Source organism: Neomonachus schauinslandi, chromosome 16 (genome assembly GCF_002201575.2).
Source record: "Neomonachus schauinslandi chromosome 16, ASM220157v2, whole genome shotgun sequence".
NCBI lineage: Eukaryota > Metazoa > Chordata > Mammalia > Carnivora > Phocidae > Neomonachus > Neomonachus schauinslandi.
The window spans coordinates 59238936-59259677 of NC_058418.1; the positions used below are offsets into that span (position 1 = coordinate 59238936).

The following is a 20742-nucleotide window of genomic DNA, read 5'->3' on the forward strand; positions in this document are numbered from 1 at the left end:
CAAAGGAGGCCTGTTAGCAATTCTGAAAGTATTTATAAGGAGCTTTGTTTGTGGGGGTCCAATCTGGACTCTTGTGCCCAGAGCCCCACCCCAGGAACTGTGGTAGGAGGCCACTTGTCGTGCTAACCCGGATTCTTGCTGCCGGCCCCTCGCTGACCACGTCCTGCAGTCTCAGCCCCTTCTCCCGGAGGCCCTTCAGCTAGCAGGCTGACCCCCAAGCTGGGCTACCGTGAGCCTGTTCAGTTCCCGAAACACTGTGGGCAGGTAGGGCTGGAGGTTCTGAGACTCTGGCTGGCTGCCCAGATTTTTCCTGATGGGAAAGCAAGGGCTCTTTGCCTTCAGGGAGTTTCCAATGTCTGGGCTGGAGCACAGAGAAGCTTTTAACAGAGCAGCCATCAGATAAGAGGCTCCTGTTGGAGTTAACCCTTTCACCAATGCGGTGCTAGCTTAGGCAGCTACCAGGAGTGAGAGGGAGAGGCGTGGGTGGATTGGGGTGCCGCTCTGTGATGTGCTGGCCTTCTGGGCCCCTTTGTCTGCCCTGCCCCATGCGGCAGAGTGGTCTCCATGGAGAGACCAGGGCAGAGCGCCCCTGGGTCAGCAGTGGCTGTGGACTAGAGAGTGGGCACGAGCCTCTCCCAGCATCTCCTTCCCAGCATCTGCCTCTGGGCCACAGAAGAATCAGTGGGAATTTGTGTGGACCGTGGTTCTTGCCAGCCCAGTAGTCCTGATGGGGAACCCCTGCCACAGGGGACTCCACCTGGCCCTGGCCCTGTGCCCTCTGACTCATGATTTGGGGTTGTGACCCTTGCCTGCCTAAAGCAGAGATAAGACCGCCTCCAAGGGTGGACTGGGGTTTTGTTGACTCCAGGCTGGAACTTCGCTCTGTTAGAGCCTTGCCCTTTTTACCAGGCCCACCCCTCTCCCCGCGCTGGCCCCTCCAGGCTCAGGGTGTGTTGTAAGGCGTTTCTGCAGGATAGAGAAGGCTGTCTTGCGCCTGTCCCCTGCCCAGCACTGACTTGCTCCGTATCCTCCTTCAGCTCTGCTCAGGCTAGTCCCCCTGGGCTGCCGCTGTAGGAAATGAGGGGAGAGACCAGGGGCTTGCCCCATCCCCCGGGCCAGGCGGACTTGGGGGTGGAAGGTGAGGGTGTGGCTCCATCCTCCACGAAGTGGCCTCCCACCTCGGCACACGGCTTAGAGCACAGGCTGTGGGCGGACCCAGGTCCCCAGTCGGCCCTGCCGGCTGGCAGCTGTGGTCTGGTGACCTTCGGCTTTGCCTCCTCCTCTGCCTGGAATCCAGAGGTTAGCCCTGGGGTTGGGCAGTCCTGCAGTTACTGGCAAAGGGCTCAGAGCAGTTGATGACGTGAGAAGAGCTACTGTCATTTTGTATCGTTGGCATAAAGGGGAAATGTCGAAATGTGAAAGCCGAGCAAGCTAGAAGCAGAGTCCACGTGGTTGTCCTTACCCCTCTGCTCCCTGCACGAGGCTCTTCCCTGACCTTCTCAGGACTGCATTCCTGCGAGCAGGGCACGTCAGACGCCGATGGCACTTAAGCAGATACACGAGCGGAGCGGCGGTATTTCGCAGACGTCCTCTGGAGAACGCGGGCTCCCCAGTTGTTAATGGCAGTCCATGAAAATAGGGTTCTCTGCCAACTAAAGTTGAGAAATGCTGAGTTAAGAGGTCTCTCTATTGCAAAACTCGGATTTTTAATAAGCTAATACGCTTTTAAAAGAAGTGCTCATGGAGAATTTCAAGCATAGGTAAAGGAAATGACAGCATTGTAGGCCCCGTGCCTGGCTGGGCTCCAACAGCCGCTCTGACCCTGGGGACCCCACCCACTCCCCGCCCCCACTCAGGTGCCACTCCTTTTTCTTTTTCAGGTTAAATTTACATATGTTGAAATTTACATGGACTTTAAAATATTTTTAAGGGAGAGGATGTCATTTCTTAGGAGTTCAGGCATCTGCACTCTATCCTATGTGGTTAACGATTGCAGCATGCCAGTCTTTCTCCTGATTTGAAATACGCTCTTACATGACATTAAAAGCTAACGTTTAATTCGGTTGTCTGTCTTTTTAAATCACATTTACTGGGATACGCTTTATATTCAGTGAGCTCCTGTGCTCCTTCCAATCTCTGCCTCAACCCCCGGCTTTTACCCACTGACCTTCTTTTTATGGCTGTAGATTAGCTTTGTCTTGCCGAGAGTTTTAGATAAACAGACACGTGCACTTTGGCTTCGTTGCTCTGTGTTCACTGTGTGTGTAAGAGGATTGCATGAGTTTGACCCTTTGCCCTGCTGCCTGGTATCCCACGGTAAGGATGGGTCCCCTTTGTTTATCATCTACCAGTTGAAGACATTTGGACATTCCAGGTTTGGGCACTATGGGCATTCCAGGTCAAGTCCTGTGCGGTTGTATGTCTTTCTTTTTTGTTGGTCAGATACTCGGGAGAGGAGTTGCCCTCTCTTCACGTGGTGAAAGCATGTTTGACCATAGGAACTTGCCAGGAAGTTTTCCACGGTTCCAATAGTTTCCAAAACAGTTCCAATAGGAACTGTTTTCCACGGTGGCCGTGCTGTTTGGAAAGCATCTTGTCCGTTCCGTGACATGTTTGGTTGGCTCACAATATACGCTCTCTGGATGGGCAGCTTGCTCTCATCTCGGGGAGGTTGTCTTGTAATTCATGGGGCGGCTGTTCCTCTCCTGGCTGGGTCCTTTGCAGGTTGCCCCCTTCCCCCCCTTCCCCATGACACTCTGGGCCCCTGTCCTGCAGATGGTGCAGTCACTGGGCTTTGCCATTTACCGTGCGCTGGACTGGGGTCTGGACGACAGCGAGGAGAGAGAGCTCAGCCCGCAGCTGGAGCGGCTCATCGACCTCATGGCCAACAATGACTGTGAGGACAGCAGCTGTGGGGCTGCTGATGAGGGCTATGGGGGCCCGGAGGAGGAAGAGGAGGCCGAGGGCGGCCCTCGCGCTGTGCGCACCTTTGCTCAGGCCATGCGGCTCTGCGCGGCCCGCCTGACCGACCCCCGGGGCGCGCAGGCCCACTACCAGGCCGTGTGCCGGGCACTCTTCGTGGAGACACTGGAGCTGCGGGCCTTCCTCGTCAGGGTCCGTGAGGCCAAGGAGGTGAGCAGGCGAGGATGTGTCAAGGAGGGGCCGAGGACGTGGAGGGGGCTTCCTGGAAGCCACGGAAGGGAGGGGTGGGCCGGGGCGGAGCAGGGCATGAGGGGGTGGTATGCCCAGGTGGTGAGCAAGTGGGAGGGACCACAGGGGGAGGGGAAGAGGCCCCCAAGATACCTTCCTGGCCGTCTTTCCTGCCCCGTACCTCCCACCTCCCCATGCATTGGTCCCTCTGTCTCTCCAATAGGAAGTGGAAATCCTCAGCTCAGGACTCTGAATGGCCTACCTGGCTGTCTGCACTCAGGGCAGCTCCGTCTCAGATGCTTTGCCGGTTTTCCCTTGACCCTAAGCTGGATTTTGCACAGGAAGGAGCTACGGTTCAGAGACATTAAGTAACCGTCTCTCAGCCTCTTGGCCCCAGGACCTCCTTTCTGTAGCCTCCCAGATCCTCAAGTTTATGTGTCCAGCGAGGCCTGGCTGTCCTCTCCCCGTGCTGGTTCCTTCTGGAAACCACGTGTAGTAGTTCCGTGCACGCGTGTACTCACCGTGCTTGGACTTTTGGGGAGGTAGGAAATCCAGTGCCGGTGACCCTCCACCACTCTTTTTACAGCTAAGCAAATAGAGGCTCTGAAAGCTGTCGCTTGCCCCAAGTCAAAGCTAGTCCAGGCAGAGCTGGGGTCTCCCTGGGTGGTCCCAGAATTGCTAGCTGACTATCTTCCTTCAACTCTCCCATCTCCTCCCTTGGAGGGAACTGGCACACTTCCTTGAAGCAGGGGTCTGGGCACAGGGACTCCTGCCTCCCATCAGCAGTCACAGATGAGAGAATGCAGACTTCGTAGAGGGCAGGGGAATTTGCTTCACCCACTCTTGCTTAAATGGCAGAAGGTGTTGTTTGGAATGGACCGATGCTCATCCCTGGACCAGCTTCCCTGAACTCGTGGGCCTGAGGAGATTCTCAGGATTGCTCTGATTGACGGGGCCGGGGTCCCAGCTCAGGGCAAGTCGGCGACACTGCCTGAGCCGCTGGGCCCTTACCTGTAGCCCAGCTAATAGCCTAAGGGTGGGTGGTTCCTCTGCCCACTCCCTGCCCCCCTGACCCCCCAAACCCCACTCCTCCTTGACATCTTAGAGATGTTCTTCTAATGTTCTAATTGGTGGATGGTCTTAATGCTTCTGTTTTTCTTGCTCTGAAGTCATCTGTTCTGTTGCTAAGATCAGTTCCTTATGCGGACAATGGAAGCACTTTCTTTAGCAGGAGCAAACAACTCTAGACTTCCAAGTAATTGACCCAAGAGACGTTCAGGGAATTGGTAGTGATGGGGAGAAAGAAGAGTGTCTGTTGGTGGGACACATCTGGGCTGGCATTTTAGGAAGAAACAACCTGTTCAGGGACAGGTATAGAAAGTCCAGGAGGGATGGGAGACCCACCCTTCATGCCCTTTGCCCACAGGAACTGCCAGATCACACACAGGTCTATTTTTAGAATCAGCCAGGTCACACACCATGTGCTACTCTGAGACTTGACAGCATTTTCTAGAGCGTCCCAAAGCAGTTTAGCAGGTAGCTTGGGATGAAAGCCAGGGTAACCGGTTCTGTCTTAGTGGGTGGGGCGGGGGCAGTGAGGTGGGAGCTGTGTGCTAAAGGTTCGATGCTTCTCCAGGGTAGGAGAGTTGGTGGGAACAGAGTCTCCAGCTGCTGCCAAGATCCAGGACAATGAAGGCAGTTAATCTAGCAGCTTCTTCCCAAATTCTCAGCAAAGAACAATACCTAACAATCCTTCATGTTCTTCTTTGGCCCTCACCGTGATGGTGGCATTTTCTCTACTTGATAAAATACGAACCTGTGTCTCTTTCCCAGGACTTGCTGAGTAACTCCTCCTATTACCCATCTGTCTACTCATCCATTCTCCTATCCACCCATCCATCCACCATTCCTCCATCCACTCACCCACCCACCCATGCATCCGTCCATTTATTCATTTATCCAACCACTGTTTACAACCTAGCATCTGTAATGTTGTGCTACGAATCAGGAATACTAAGGTCAGAAAACAGAAACATAAATGTGGTTCTGGCCTCTGGAGCCAGTGGTCCAGACAACACTCAAAGAAGCAGATAACCATAAAACTCCAGTGGGGATCATGTGTCAAGAAGCAGCCATGGGTTTTCCAAGAGCAGGGTGTGCATGTTGCCTCGGCAAAGAGGCTAAGGTGTTCCTGAGGAAGTGCCCTGAGAGCTAGATCTGAAGGAAGACTGGGAGCTCTTCACAGATGACAGAAAGCAGGGTTTCCCCTGCATCTGCTCCCTCTGAAGGACACATTGCTCTCTGGGCCGTGTGGATCAGCCAAGAGAAGAGAGAGAACCAGAAGTTCTATATGGGTGCTAGGTGGGTATTATGTTCTCACTTCTGCCCTTGCCCAGGAGGAGCTTCCAGAGATAGCTGATGGGACACCAAGTGTCTCACGTGGTTCCACAGCTAATGGCTTTGTTTCTCTCGATCTTTCTGAACCCAAAGCCATGGCCAAAAATGCCCTCTCATCCCTTTTTTAGCTGGTGGAATACTAGCCCACGTGTTAAGGGACTGTCCCCAGATGGACAGACCGGTAGGGCCCATATCCCCATGACGACCACTCTTTCACCTTCTCCTGGACTAACAGATGCTGCAGAAGCTTCGGGAGGATGAGCTGCAGGCAGAGAAGCCCCTGGCAGAGCTTGACAACCTGGGACACACGGACTGGGTAAGCTATGGCTCTCCTCCAGCCCTGGGACACAGGGCTCGGCCCCCCCACCTGGGGTCTGTGCCAGGCCTCTGGGAGCCCCGCTGGGTCTAAGGGCCATTTTCATCTTCTCGGGGGCCCAGGCCCGACTCTGGGTGCAACTCATGAGGGAGCTCCGCCATGGTGTGAAGCTCAAGAAGGTGCAGGAGCAGGAATTCAACCCCTTGCCCACTGAGTTCCAGCTCACCCCCTTCGAGATGCTGATGCAGGACATCCGCGCCAGGAACTACAAACTACGCAAGGTCATGGTGAGCTGGTGGGGGAGAGGAGCCTACCCCCGAGCCTTCTGCCCACCGGTGGCTCTGGAGCCCCTGCTCTGTGTGCTGGCTCCTGAGCTGGGTATTCAGATGTGCATGGGCAGATGTGGCCCTGAGTCACCTGGCTCACACCTGACACGGTGTGACGTCGGGGACATGGTGTGACAGGGTGTGATGTCGGGGACACAGTGTGATATCAGGGACCTGGTGTGACACAGTGTGACATCTGGGACATGGTGTGACAAGGACAGGGACACAGCGTGACGTCAGGGACACGGCGTGACGGGGATATGGTCTGATGGGGACATGGTGCAACAAGGACAGGGACACAGTGTGACAAGGACAGGGACACAGTGTGACATCAGGGACACGGCGTGACGGGGATATGGTCTGATGGGGACATGGTGCAACAAGGACAGGGACACAGTGTGACAAGGACAGGGACACAGCATGACGTCAGGGACACGGTGTGACATCAGGGACACGGTGTGACGTCGGGGACACTGACAAGGACAGGGACACTGTGACGTTGGGGACACTGACACAGTGTGACATCAGGGACATGGTATAACGGTGTGATGTCAGGGACACGGTGTGACAAGGACAGGGACACAGCATGATGTCAGGCACGGTGCGACAAGGACAGGAACACAGTGTGACATCAGGGACACAGTGGGGCATGGGGTGATGGGGACACAGTGTGACACTGGGGACACGATGTGGCACGATGTGATGCTGGGGACATGGTGTGACAGGACAGGGGCACAGTGTGATGCCAGGGACATGGTGGGACACAATGTGACGTCGGGGACACGGCGTGATGTTGGGGACATGGCATGACATCGGGGACACAGCACGATGGGGACATGGTGTGACAAGGACAGGGACACAGTGTGACATTAGGGACAGGGTGGGACACAGTGGGATGTTGGGGATACGGTGTGACAAGGACAGGGGGAAGGGACGAGTGGAGGATTCTGGAGGACCAGCAGCAGCAGCTGAGATGATGGGATTGTCCCATTTTATGCTCACATAACTCTTGCTGTGTTCTGGCTTCACTCTGCAAATTTTAAATGTGGAGTTCATTTCATTCTTAGGACAGCTGGGTGACAGGGGTGCCCCTGACCTTCATTCCCACACGAAGAATCTGAGATGTAGGGAAGTTAGTGGTGGTCCCAGCGGCAGCCCTTGTGCCCGCCATGCAGCCCATGAGGGTGGCGTGAGGACCAGGTCCTGCTCAGGGCTGAGTGAGTCCTCCCACAGCCCAGCTCCTGTGTGCGTACCAACCCCACAGGTCGATGGAGACATCCCTCCCCGGGTGAAGAAGGATGCCCATGAACTCATCCTAGACTTCATCCGCTCCCGGCCTCCACTGAAACAGGTACCAGCTGTGCGGGGCCCCCCTTTGGCCTTCCCTCCTCAAGGGCAGAATGGCACCTCCACCGAGGGAGGGGGCTGAGAGGCTGATTCTGAGATGGACCTGCCCCCTGCTGTGCCGGCTCCTGATGGGCCTGGCTATGTCACCAGGGTTCCTCCCCACTCCAGTATGTCTGTGTCACAGCCCCACTGCCTTTCCTTCCTGGAGCTGCCATACTCCCCCCCCCAGGTCTCGGAGAGAAGGCTTCGCCCCTTACCGCAAAAGCAGAGAACCCTGCACGAGAAGATCCTGGAGGAGATCAAGCAGGAGCGGAGGCTGCGCCCGGTGGGGGGCGAGCACTGGGGTGGCCGGGGTGAGCACGGGACACCCCCCTTCCCACCTTCCCTCCTTCCCTGCCCCCTCCCCCTCTGTCCCCACCCCCTCACTCTCCTGTCCTGCCCCACCTCCCCGCCTCCACCAGGGTTTGGCTCTCTGCCCTGCATTCTCAATGCCTGTTCAGGGGACACCAAATCCACTTCTTGCATCAACCTGTCCATCACGGATGCCGGGAACAACACGCAGCGCCCACGGCCCCGGGTCCTGCTCAAGGCACCCACCTTGGCTGAGATGGAGGAGATGAACACATCTGAGGTCAGAGCCCACCAGGGAGGAGGCCTTGGACCACCTCTTCCCATAGCACAAAAGGGCTGGAATGTACATACTCCATCATCTTGGGGCTGGGAAGCTAAGCAGCCTCCTGGCTGATGTGAAAAGCCAGTGGGTCTCACTGTGACACTGAGTGGGACACTCGATGGGGACATCATGTCCTCACTGCCCTCTGAGCCCAAGGAAACCAGGGGTGGTAGCGATCTCAGTGGGCTGCCCCAGACACCAGACCGATCATCTCCAGGACTTCCCACAGGCCTCAGGGAAGGGTTTGTTTTTTTGAGACACTTGTTTCCACTGTATAGAGGATAGTGAGGCTGGGCACTAAGCAGAGGTGACCCTGGCTGGCCTTAGTGGGCCCAGCAGCGGTCCCTGGCCAGTCCAGGGACAGGCAGGAGGTGCTGGTGTTGGCGGGCAGAGTGGTCAGGGCTGAGTCTGCTGTGTCCACAGGAGGAAGAGTCTCCATGTGGGGAGGTGACGCTGAAGCGGGACCGCTCTTTCTCAGAGCATGACCTGACCCAGCTCCGGAGTGAAGTGGCCTCTAGCCTGCAGCCAGCCACTCAGCCCCAAGGAGGGTTGGAATCATCCCGGCCCCGTGCAGGCAGCATGCACACTTGGAGGCCAAGCGCCCAGGAGCAAGGCAAGTGGGGACTCTCACCCCCTTCTCCCTTGACACTGTCCTGTGGGCATCACGTCCTGCCTTGGGTCCTGCTGTCGTCCTGAGCAGGCAGCGCTCAGAGGCCACAGGGAGCTCCTCTCTGTAAGAAGGTGTTTAAGGTTCAAGCCCAGACTTACCTCATTGCCTCAGGCAGGCATTCTCCACTTTTTTAACTTGAAAACTTCCTTATAAAATTAGTAATCCACATTTTTTGTAAAACACTTTTTAAAGACTTTAAAACATTCCCATGATTCTAAATATCTAGAGACAGTTACTATTAATATATTGGTGTATGAAAAGAAAACTGGATGGATGGAGGATGAATAGACAGATGATGGATGTATATGGATGGATGATGCATGATTGGATGGATGATGATGGATGGATGACGGATCGAAGATGGATAGAGGGATGATAGAAGGATAGATGGAAACATGGATGATGGATGGGTGATGGATGGATAGGCAGGTGGATAGACAAATGGATGGATGGATGGATGACTGACAGATCTTTCTAGTCTTTTTTTTTTCTGTCAATGAAAAGGTATCTGCAATGAACCAGATGGGCCATGCAGCACACACCACTCTAGAACCTGACTTATCGTCACCTCCTTTCCCTGTTGTTCAGCAGAGGGCAAAACAATCCTACTGGCCACACAGGGATAGTTAGTCCCACTGTTGTAAGGGCTGTGCTCCCCAAAGTGCTGACAGGACATGGGGTTGTCCCCTCCGCCTCACTCACTGCTTCTAGCAGACATGGCCAGGCCGCCTTCTCTGCTCTCAAGGTTACCTTGAACCACCCTCTTGCTCTCTTGCCACTCTCAGGGTGGTGCCATTTGGTAGCTGATTCACTTCCTGGAGTGAAGAGGTCCAGGCCAGGCCAATTCCATACCTCACCGTCTCCCCACAACTATCCTCAAGTCTCAGGGACCCCGTGGTGGAGGTGAATCTGCCTTTCTCCTCCATCCCTGTCTGCGTTTAGAGCAGTGAGCAGCACTAATGGGGGAGGCAGGCTCCCCGCAGGACTCGTGCTACCTGCTTTCCCTGTTGGCTGCCATGGGACTCCTAACGTTGGCTCGTTAACAGGGATCGGATATGGGGCCCCTATAGGGGTCCCTTGGGCCTGCTGCACTGACATGCCCCCGGTGTGGTTCACATGCTCTCTATGTGTCCTTGTGCTTGATGACGCCCCCCAAGACCCCTACTGCCAAGCCAGCTGTCTCCCTCACCCCCGGGCACAGCCCTCCCACACCAGTTTCTGCCAGGTTGTCCGGACAGGGCTTCTGTGCTCTTACTCCAGGTCCCTTCCCGGTGAGCGTCCAGGCCCAGCCTGACCCCAGCTCCCTACCACACAGTGACCTGGGCTCAGCAGAGGACCAGCCAGAGGCTTCTGCAGCCCCAGACACCCATCACCTGTGGCTGGTGAGTGACAGAGGCCCAGTTGTCCACAGGAAGTGGGTGCGGCATCTCTTGGGCCCTTAGCCTCATGTCTCCGCAGGACAAGGCCCAGCAGGAGGGGGTCCCAGCAGGAGGGCCCCCCCCCCCAGCGCCCCCCCCCCCCCCCCCCCCCCCCCCCCCCCCCCCCCCCGCTCCTTCGAGGGTGTCGCTAGGTCTGCTCTGGAGCCGCCACATCTGGTTTCTGCTGCCACCTTCTGGGCACAGCAGCCCCCTGGCCAGAACAAGACCTTCCTAAGGGGACAGAGGACATCTGAAGTTCTTACTTCCATCTTGGTGAGGGTTAAGACAGGTGAGAAACGGGAGCGCTGTGCCTGAAGGCAGTGAGATGTGACGGCATTTTATAGAGTCAAGACTTTCACTCTGCCACTACACCCCTTACCCCTGCACCTGGGCTTCCTCAGCCTTAGTGTCGGATTTTATCAAAGGGATTACAGTGGTGAAGAGCCCGCATGTCAAGGGTGTTGTACATCACCCTTTCCTTGAAGTTTTGTCAAGAGGCTCACATGAGAGCAGATGTTCACTTTGAAAAGTGCCATATAAACGTAAGATAGTATTACTACTGATACTCCCCAACTAAGTCCTGTGTTACCACTGCATTAAAAATTACCCCAAAACTTAAAAGTGTAAACAACAAGCTTTTATTATCTCACAGTGTCCGAGGTCAGGAATCCAGAAGTGGCTCAGCTGGGCAGCCTGGCTCAGGCCTCCCCGGAGGTTGCACTGGAATGTGGCTCCTCATGTGGCTGTGGGTGGGAGGCCTTGGGGCCTCCACATGCGGCCCTCTCCCCAGGGCTGGGTGTCCTCAGGACAGGCTGGCGGGCTTCCCCCAGCGCTCATGGTCTGAGAGAGACACCAAGGCAGAAGCCAGCATCAGAAGTCACTCCTTGCTATTTCCACCCTAATCTCGTCATTACAAGTGGGTCACTAAGTACGTTCTCAGGGGAGGAGAATTAAGGCCCCCGCCCTTTTTTTTGGGGGGTGAAGAACCAGAACCAAGTTTTTTACTTATTCATTTCTTGCATTTGAAGTATTCCTCGATGGCATCCTTGGCAGGATCTTTCCCGTAGTCCTTAACCACCACACAACTGCAACCAAGCCCTTGACGGGGTTTTCTTCTCTGTCGGTTTTACAGAGCCCATCCCTTCCCCTCGTTTCTCCCTGTCATCAACCTTAATTAGGTTGACTTGGTGCTCAGCACAAAGGACTCCACCAGCTTGACACGCACAGGCTCATCACAGTTGGTGCAAACGCACAGAGACGGGTTTGGCACTTGTCTAAGGCGTTGCAGCTTTGTGAATCCCACGTGCTAGGCCATCGTGGATGAGGCGGGCCCAGCCCCTCCTGTGAAGCCGTATTAATGTCCGTACACCACCAGCAGCAGGGCCTTCCTTGGCCACGGCGGTGGGATACGGGTGGAACGGAGTCTTGAGTGCATGCGAGCCCCCATGCAACTCGGGCGGCCAGCAGAGAGGAAGGCTCGCTTCTTGAAGGGATGTCAATTAATTGGAGGACATGTATATATTCTTTTTTATTTTAAGTAGGCTCCACGCCCAGCGTGGGGCTTCAACTCACAACCCTGAGATTGAGACCTGAGCTGAGATCAAGAGTCAGACACTTAACCGACAGAGCCACCCAGGCGCCTCGATATATTCTTTTAATCAATTAATTCTGGGGGGGGGGACATATCTTAAGATGACAAATCCCCTAAGTGTATTCTTCTTCGCACAGCTCTCGAGAGTGCTTTCTGAGAGGTTTGCCTATCAAACATCACATAACCTCAGCGACTGTCTGCCCTGATGTGAGACTTCTTGGCCATGTGTACAGTTAGTGTAACGTGTAAGGGTCACAGGTTAGGGTTCAGGCTGTTGGAAACAAAGGTCAGAAGCCAAAGGACCTGATGCTTCAGGCTGGAATGAGAACACGGTCTCTCAGACTCTCCCGACAACTACCCTAACTAAGATAATCCCCTGGCAATCTGAAACAAAAAGCAGTATCCCGACTCCCACCTTTGCGGCACCGTCGTGGTCTGGTGCCCCTCATGATGACTCATCTCAGTAGCTAAATGTTAAATTTGGGGTGCCAGGCATTGCGCTAAGGGCTGTATGTGTTCTCTCAGTGGCACTGGAATGCAGCCCCACTTGACAGAGAGGCCCCGAGGCTTTGAGAGGTCGAGCTCTACAGTGACCTCCCTGGAGGGAGGGCTGAACAAGGCACACTCACCATGGTGGCCCAAAGCGGTAGGCGATGTGGCAGGTAGGACACACGCCACCCACAGACGGGCCGACTCAGAGCCCCGCTGGTTGGCGAGCACTGAACTGGGCAGCATGCAGGAGGTGCCTGGGGCCTTCTGCTGCCGGCGAGGAGAGCGCCCTGTGGTGAAGAGTTCCCGGAGGAGAAGGGGTGGGCCTGGGGACCCTGGCTGGTTTTGATTGGCTGTGGTGTGTGTTTGCAGGTGGGGAACAAGGTGGGAGGCAGATATTTCAGGTCTGGAGAGCACTGTGAACACAGGTGGGGACGGCTAAAGGCGATGTGGTCAAGAGTGGGCTGGGGGCGGGGCCAGGTCACAGGAAACCTTGCTTGCGGTTGCACGACCCCATCAGAGAAGTCCTGAGTAGCATGTGTGGCTCCCAGGGGTAGATGAGCTAAGAATGGGGTGTTTTAGGAAGTTGCTAGGCTTGGGTAGGCTGAAGCCACAAAGATTCCAGAGTCCTTAGAGAAGAGAGGACCTTGTGGACAGGATCCTGAAAGGCCTCATTCCCGAAGACCTGAGGAGCACTGACCCCTTGCCCCTTTTGTCCCCAGGAGTTCAGCCACCCTGTGGAGAGCCTCGCTCTGACTGTGGAGGAGGTGATGGACGTGCGCCGTGTGCTGGTGAAGGCCGAGATGGAGAAGTTCCTGCAGAACAAGGAGCTCGTCAGCAGTCTAAGGAAGGGGAAGGTGAGGTGGCTTGCACCAGGCTGCTCCCTCGTCAGGCAGGAGCCCTGGGTGGAGGGCAGGCCAGGCAGCCTGAACCCTGGGCTGCTTCCTCACCAGGCAGGACTAACTAATCTGGGCCTTTTCTTACAGATTTGTTGCTGCTGCCGAACCAAGTTCTCGCTGTTCTCCTGGCCACCTACCTGTCTCTTTTGCAAGAGGTGAGCCTCTGTAAGCACCCTGGCTGTGAATTAACATGGGAGGAGGAGGTAAGCGTCTCTAAGCCAGCACTGTCCAGTAGAACTTCCTGTGATTGTGGGGATGTTCTATCATGCATCGTGGGCTAGTGCAACCATGGAACACAATGTTTAATTTAATTTTAATAGCTAAGGGGCTCCCACCTTCAGGCAAGGTGGGATAATAGGGATTAGAACGGGCACCTTCCACCTGAAACAACCAAAAAAAACCCGTAAAAAACAGAAAAGCCAAAGAACAGGAAACAGTGGATTTCAAGATACTGGATATCAGGTAACCACAGGAAACAGGCTGAGCCCTACAACTGCCTCAACTGGAGTTTCTAGGTCATGGCCCAGAGGCCACTTGGCTCCTCAAGTGGAGGAGGTAAAGCTGAACCCAGAGAGACCAAGGCAGCTAGAGGTCTTAGTGCAGATTTCCAGCAGGGAGAGAGCTGTCCACAGGGTGAGATCCCCCTGGAGTATTCAGCAGGGTACTTATCAGCACATATAAGCCAGGAAATTACTGAAGGCTGGGGAAGAAGCATCCTGTAGCAAGGACTGGCAAACTCTAAATCTGGCCTACTACCTGTTTTGTAAATAAAATTTTATTGGAACAAAGCCACATCCTTTGTTTATTCATTTAGCCACATCTAAAATGTTTACTATCTGCCCCTTTACAGAAGAAGTATACTGACCCTGTGCTAAAGCTTGAAAGGAATAGTGTCTGTTCCCACCAACCATGGTGGAAATGTTGTAACTCATGAGCCACTGAGTGGGATACAGAGGAAGGTCTTGTCCCACTAGTGGTGAAAAAGTACCCCTAGACTGAGCGTTGTTCCAGACCTAAAAATTAAAAAAAAAAAAGCAAGACCTAGGGGCGCCTGGGTGGCTCGGTCAGTTGAGCGGCTCCCTTCGGCTCGGGTCGTGATCCCAGAGTCCTGGGATCGAGCCCCACATTGGGCTCCCTGCTCAGTGGAGAGCCTGCTTCTCCCTCTCCCTCTGCCTGCCTCTCTGCCTACTTGTGCGCTCTCTCTCTCTGTCAAATAAATAAATAAAATCTTTAAAAAAAAAAAAAAAAAAGCAAGACCTAAAAGGACTAAACCAATCCCAAGTATCTTAAATGCTTTCCAGAACAAAGCTCAAGAATAGGAAGAGAAAAATATCTAGCACCCAGCAAGATAAAAATGTCTAGCATCTAATCAAAGGTATCAGGCATGTCAAGAAGCAGGAAAGCAGGGGCGCCTGGGTGGCTCAGTCGTTAAGCATCTGCCTTTGGCTCAGGTCACGGTCCCAGGGTCCTGGGATCGAGTTCACATCAGGCTCCCTGCTTGGCGGGGAGCCTGCCTCTCCCTCTCCCACTCCCCCTGCTTGTGTTCCCTCTCTCGCTGTGTCTCTGTGTCAAAAAATGGATGAAATCTTTAAAAAAAAAAAAAAAGGAAGCAGGAAAACATGACCCATGATAGAAAAATCAAAGTCCCTCAGAACTGACACAGATGTTAGAATTAGTAGGTAAGTACATTAAAAGTTTTGAACTGTATTTCACATGTTCAAAAAGTTACAGGCATGAAAAATTTGAAGACGACACAAAGTTCTAGATATAAAAACCAGAATGTTTGGATGAATGTTCCCAGTTACACCAGATAAAAGTAACAGTAGATTCAACATTCAGAAGAATGTGCAGAAGAAAAAATTAATGAACTCAAAAGAGAAAACAATAGTAGAAACTAAAATGAAAACACTGAGAGAAAAAATAACTTTAAAAAACGAAAATGGTGCCAGTGAGCTGTGGGATAACGTTAAGAAGTCTAATGTAGATGTAATTAAAGTCCCCAAAGGAAAAGGGGGGGGGCAGAAAAAGTATTTGAAGAAATAATAGCTATAAGGGTTTTCCAAATTTGATGAAAAATATAAACTCACAAGAAACTCAACCCTAAGCACAAGGAACATGAAAAAAATTGCAACCAAGGCACATATTAACCAAATTGATCAAAACTGTAATAAGGAGAAATTCTTTTTTTTTTTAAAGATTTTATTTATTTATTAGAGAGAGAATGAGCAGGGGGAGGGGCAGAGGGAGAGGGAGAAGCAGGCTTCCCGCTGAGCAGGGAGCCCGATGCGGGGCTCGATCCCAGAGTCCTGGGATCATGACCTGAGCCGAAGGCAGACGCTTAACGACTGAGCCACCCAGGCGCCCCTAAAAGAGCATTTCTGAAGGACTGAAAAACTGTCCACCTAGAATCCTATACCCAACAACACTATGCTTCAAAAACAAAGACAAAAGGTAAAAACATCTCCAGAAGTACAAAAACCAAAAGAATTCTTCAGCAGTATGCCCACTAAAACAAATGTTCAGTGAGGTCCTTCACATACAAGGAAAATGACACCAGATGGCAATCTGCATCCACACAGATGGAGAGCACCGGAAGTACCAACTAGTAAGAGAACACAGAAGTTGATTTTCTTGTAACTCTTTACAAGGTAAATCAAGATCCAGCACCCAACAGGGTGAAATGCAGTGTCCCGTCTCAATGATTACCAGGCATGCCAAAAAATTAATAGCAATGTATTATGGGATTTATAATATATCTCTAAGTAAAAAATACCATAACAATGGCATTAATGCCAAGGAGGGGATCAGAAGAAGGATGCTACTGGGGGTATTTTATACTCTACATGAAGTGGTAAAATATTACTTGACGGTAGGCTGTGGTAAGTTACAGAAGTATAGCAGAAGTCTGAAAGCAACCACTAAAGTAAGAAAGCAGAGAAAGAGCATGGAATCATAAAAAGTAATCAATTAGTAAAAAGGAAAAGGGGACAAAGAACAAATAGGGCAAAAAGAAAACAAACAGCAAGATGATAGTCCTAAACCCCACTGTGTCACAGTTACCTTAATTGTAAAATGTCTACACAACAGAGTAAAGAAAGCAAGACCATCTGTTGCCTGCAAGACATGTACTTTACCTAAAAAGACATAGACTGGTTAGAAGGAGAGTGGAGAAAGATAGACCATGCCAATACTAGTCAAAAGAAAGATGATGTATTAATTTCAATGTAGATCACAAAAAACATTACCAGAGATAAAAGTGTTCCTGTCATAATGATAAGGAGGGAAAATAACTACTGTAAACACTTGACATACTAACAACAGAGTTCAAAAATATGTGGAGTAAAAATCTGATAAAGTTGCAAGGAAAAATAGATAAATCCATAGTTAGAAGTTCAACAGCCTTCTCTCAACAATTGATAAGCTTGCAGATAGAAAAATACTATGGATATTGAAGACTTGAACACTACCAACCGATTTGATCTGACATTCATAGCACAGTCCACCCAACCACAGCAGAATGTACTCCTTCTCAAGTGCACACGGACCATTTACCAAAATAGACCGTATTCTGGGTCATAAAACAGGTCTCAAAAATGTAGAAGGATTCAAGTCATGGAAAGTACGTTCCCTGACCACAGTGAAACAAGATAAAATTAACCCAGAGGTTTCTAGATGGCAAACCAATTATAAGATGTCCATGCAAGAGGACACCGTCCCTTCTTTTAAAGAATAAATTTGGACAATTTGTCCCCTGATGTATCTTTATAGAACAGTACGCATAATACTCCATTTATTTTTATTTTACGTTTAAATGTGTATCTTTGTCAATCGCACTTGGATCTGGAGAAGGAAACCTGTCAGCAGGATTGCCTCTGAGGACTCCTGGGTCTCCATTACAGTCGTCTCTCTGTTGGGGTTTTTCCAAGAAGGCATTCATTTTTGAAATCAGGAATGGGGAATAAAAAGATGTTCATCGCTGCTTAAAACTGAGCCGCTCAACTATGGCCCCTCTGGTTTGGAGGGGCTTGTCGTGGGAGTGTTGGGCACATGAAGAATCCCCAGACCAAACCGTCCAGAGAAAGAGCTGTGAGTGGCAGAAATATTTTGGATGTACAGCTAATTAAAAAGAAGAGCAAGATTTGGGGATAAAATAAGCGAAATACTGAATAACTGGGGGTCAGGCAGGGGGCAGGGCAGCTGACTGGCGGGAACGGTTTCTCTGTGGCCTCTTCACAGCTGACCCTCCTCTTTTCCTTCCAGGGCTGTCTGCACTTCCTGCAGCATAAAGGTGAGGAGTGTCTGGGGTCTGCGCAGGGCCCCAGGTGTGTGAGGTGTCCTGTGGCTGACGTGGCTTGAGCCACAGCGGGGGGGGGGTGCACAGAGGCTCTACTGTCCCCTATGAGCTGGTCACACATGGACCAGCTTGTCCATCTCCTTCCTCCTCACAAAACCCATCCCTATACTTTGCAAGACTGTGTAGTTTTTATTTTTATTATTATTTTTTTGAGTGGGGGGAGGGGCAGAGGGAGAGAGGATCTTTTTTTTAATTAATTTTTTTATTGTTCTGTTAATCACCATACATTACATCATTAGTTTTAGAGGGAGAGAGGATCTTAAGCGACTCCCCGCTGAGCACGGAGAAAGGCGTGGGGCTTGATCTCACGACCCTGAGACTATGACCTGACCCAAAATCAAGAGTCGGACCCTTAACCGACTGAGCCACCCAGGCGCCCCAAGACTGTGTAGTTTTTAAAGACACGTAGGTGGTCTTTTAAAAAAAAATTTTTTTTTTAAAGATTTTATTTATTTGAGAGAGAGACTGAGAGAGAGCGAGCACAAGAGAGGGTAGGGTCAGAGGGAGCAGCAGACTCCCCTCTGAGCAGGGAGCCCGATGCGGGGCTCGATCCCAGGACCCTGGGTTCATGACCTGAGCCGAAGGCAGGATGTTTAACCACTGAGCCACCCAGGTGCCCCCCAAAAATGTTTTTTGACATCCCATGTTAGCAGGCTGGTGCCAAGAAAAACCCTTCACTTCCCCTCTGAAGGTCCTCCCTTCTGACAGTACAACTGCCTTGAATGTTTTTGGACAGGTTCTTCATAGCAGTCTTGGGGGGGGGGTCTTTGTATCTGCAGATGTACAGACACAGAGGGTGGTCACATTTAGAACTATGTCATCCTGGTACACCCCAGCCTAGAAACAAGGGCCTCTGGGAAAGGGGTTCTACCACCTCGATTTTCAAACCCTCCGTATTCTGCCGTTTCACCGCTGAGAGACCACCACCTAGTCAACATTAAGAATCTACTGCATGCAGGGTGTGTGCCAGATGGTATACAGTACAAGTTGTCTGTCTAGGGGAGTGCAGGTTGTGGTTGGGTGTGGGTACCAAGCAAGGCGGCCCAGGCCTTCAGATGGCAGGCATGGAGTGGGGGTCCAGAGAGCACACATAGGGCAAACGATGACCTCTAGACACTCCCAGAGCGTCACACAGGCCAAGAGCTGGTGGCTGTCCGTGGGGGTGGGGGTGTGTGTGCACGCGCCTGTCTCCGGGGGGTGCCTGGTCCACCTCTCCGTCTGTGTGTTGTAGATGAAGATGCCTTCTAAGAAGTTTGCGCACATTCCCGTCTACGCGCTGGGCTTTGAGAGTCCTCGGAGGGTGTCAACTACCAGAACTACACCGACCCAGAGAAGAGACGCCTTCCAGTGTGTTCCTTTGCCCTTTGCTGGTATCACTGTGGTGGTCAGGCACTGACAGTAATAAAGGAGCTGGGGGGCTGGTTTGCTAGGACACTCCCAGGACAAGGAAATCCAAGGCAGCTGTCTAGTAAGAGACTTCTCAGAGGGTCTGGGAGCTGGAAACGGAACTGGTGGGCAGATCCCAGGACTCCAGCTACCTCTTGAGGAAAAGCTTTTGCTGGGGGGAGGGGATGGGAGGGTTATGGCGGGTGGGCTGTGGCTATGGAGGAACCGGGGAGAGACTTCCCTGACGGCTCTGTCCTGCTCCAGATCCCTGCAGGGGCCCCAGTGGCAGAGTGTGGAGGAGGCATTCCCGCACATCTACACCCACGGCTGCGTCCTCAGGGATGTGTGCAGCGACTGCACCAGCTTCGTGGCGGATGTGGTGCGCTCTAGCCGCAGGAGTGTGGATGCCCTCCACACCACGCCTCGCCGTACCCGCCAAACCCAGTCCCTCTACATCCCTAACACTGGGACTCTCAACTTCAAGTGACGGCTCTCAGCCTTCCTGGGCCACCTAGCCAGAGGCTTTTCAAGGTGGCCAGGCCTCTGGAGAGGAGCCAGGCTAGTCCTGCCCCCTGGCTAAGAAACTCCCCATCCTGGGGCACAGCTGCTGGCCTGCCCTCCTGAGTGTGCATGTACATATATACATATATACATTTATATGATATATACACACAGCCTATATATTTATATACATGTTTCCTGGCCCCCAGAGTTTATTTGGGGTCAGGCTCACTGCAGGACCCTCCCCGGGGGAGGCTGTTTGCTTTTGGGAGTCCTTGGCTGGGGGTAGGGGATGGCACTGGAGTAGGTTTTCTCACTCAGGAAGAAGGGCAGGTTGGAGATACAACAGTGGATTCCAGATGATAGGGCTTTGGGAAGACCCCCACCCCCGTGTTGGTTCTCTTCTCCATCCTGAGGATGAGAACACAGCAGCTTCCCCTCCCTGGGTAGATGTCCAGGCTGGGACAGGATGCTTTGGTCCCCAGGTAGACAGGAGCATTCTGAGCGGAACCTGGCCTGCAGAGGCAGCCGGGAAGACCAGGAGTGGGCAGATACTTTCCTAGCGGCATCATGCCCTTCCAATTGGAAGGTTCAAGGCCAAGCTCCCTCCTTGCCCCCTGCCCAGCTTCCATGCCCCAGCCATCCTCACAGACTCAGAGGTCCAGAGATGGTGCTGGTTCCAGGGCCCTGGTGATGCTGGTGATCCTGGTGCAGGGAGGAACTCTGTAAATTTGTACACACAGCTGCTCTTGGCCTAATAAAGGTGGTCTCACAGTCTTTTGTCTGGGGTGTAGGCTGAGGACTATTGAGCCACAGTGGTGGGCACATTCTCCGAGGGCAGAAGCTGGGCTTCTGGTGCACATTCAGGATGCCCACTCCCGTCCATGATGCCCAACTTCATGATCTGGCCATCTTGGTCCCACGGCCAGCCAGGGCTGCATGTGGCTCAGCCTGATGCCTATAAACTGCCGGCCTCATCCCCAGATCCCTACTCCTGTTCTCTGGGCAGATGATTCCCTTAGGGTTTGCAGGGTGGGGGCAGCTCCACCTGCTCTTCAGGAGAATGGCTGGAGAAGCACCTACGTGCTCCGCCTGCCACATGCATCTGGGAGGTGGGTGTCAACCCACCTTACAGGTAAGAAAACCGAGGCTCAAGAGGGGAAGCAATTAAGCCAAAGAAACACAGCTCACCTGGGACCTCAACCCAGGCCTATCAGATGCCAGG

General features: G+C 52.7%; 1 protein-coding gene across 2 annotated transcripts in view; it reads left to right on the top strand.

The window, feature by feature from the left end:
- The window catches only part of SPIRE2 (spire type actin nucleation factor 2), a 32593-nt gene extending 12294 nt beyond the window's left edge, over positions 1-20299 (top strand). The window contains exons 3-15 of one of the 2 annotated variants that reach the window (XM_021705645.1): positions 2776-3132; positions 5783-5863; positions 5986-6150; positions 7454-7540; positions 7766-7889; positions 7998-8167; positions 8633-8822; positions 10140-10261; positions 13100-13234; positions 13364-13431; positions 17537-17564; positions 18862-18977; positions 19281-20299. In XM_021705645.1, the coding sequence (XP_021561320.1) occupies positions 2776-3132; positions 5783-5863; positions 5986-6150; positions 7454-7540; positions 7766-7889; positions 7998-8167; positions 8633-8822; positions 10140-10261; positions 13100-13234; positions 13364-13431; positions 17537-17564; positions 18862-18977; positions 19281-19503 (1866 nt within the window). In that variant the 3' untranslated portion in view covers positions 19504-20299. Of the gene's footprint in view, positions 1-2775; positions 3133-5782; positions 5864-5985; positions 6151-7453; positions 7541-7765; positions 7890-7997; positions 8168-8632; positions 8823-10139; positions 10262-13099; positions 13235-13363; positions 13432-17536; positions 17565-18861; positions 19001-19280 lie in introns of both variants that reach the window. The other variant, XM_021705644.2, reaches the window with a different exon arrangement.
- The last annotated feature ends 443 nt before the right edge of the window (positions 20300-20742 follow it).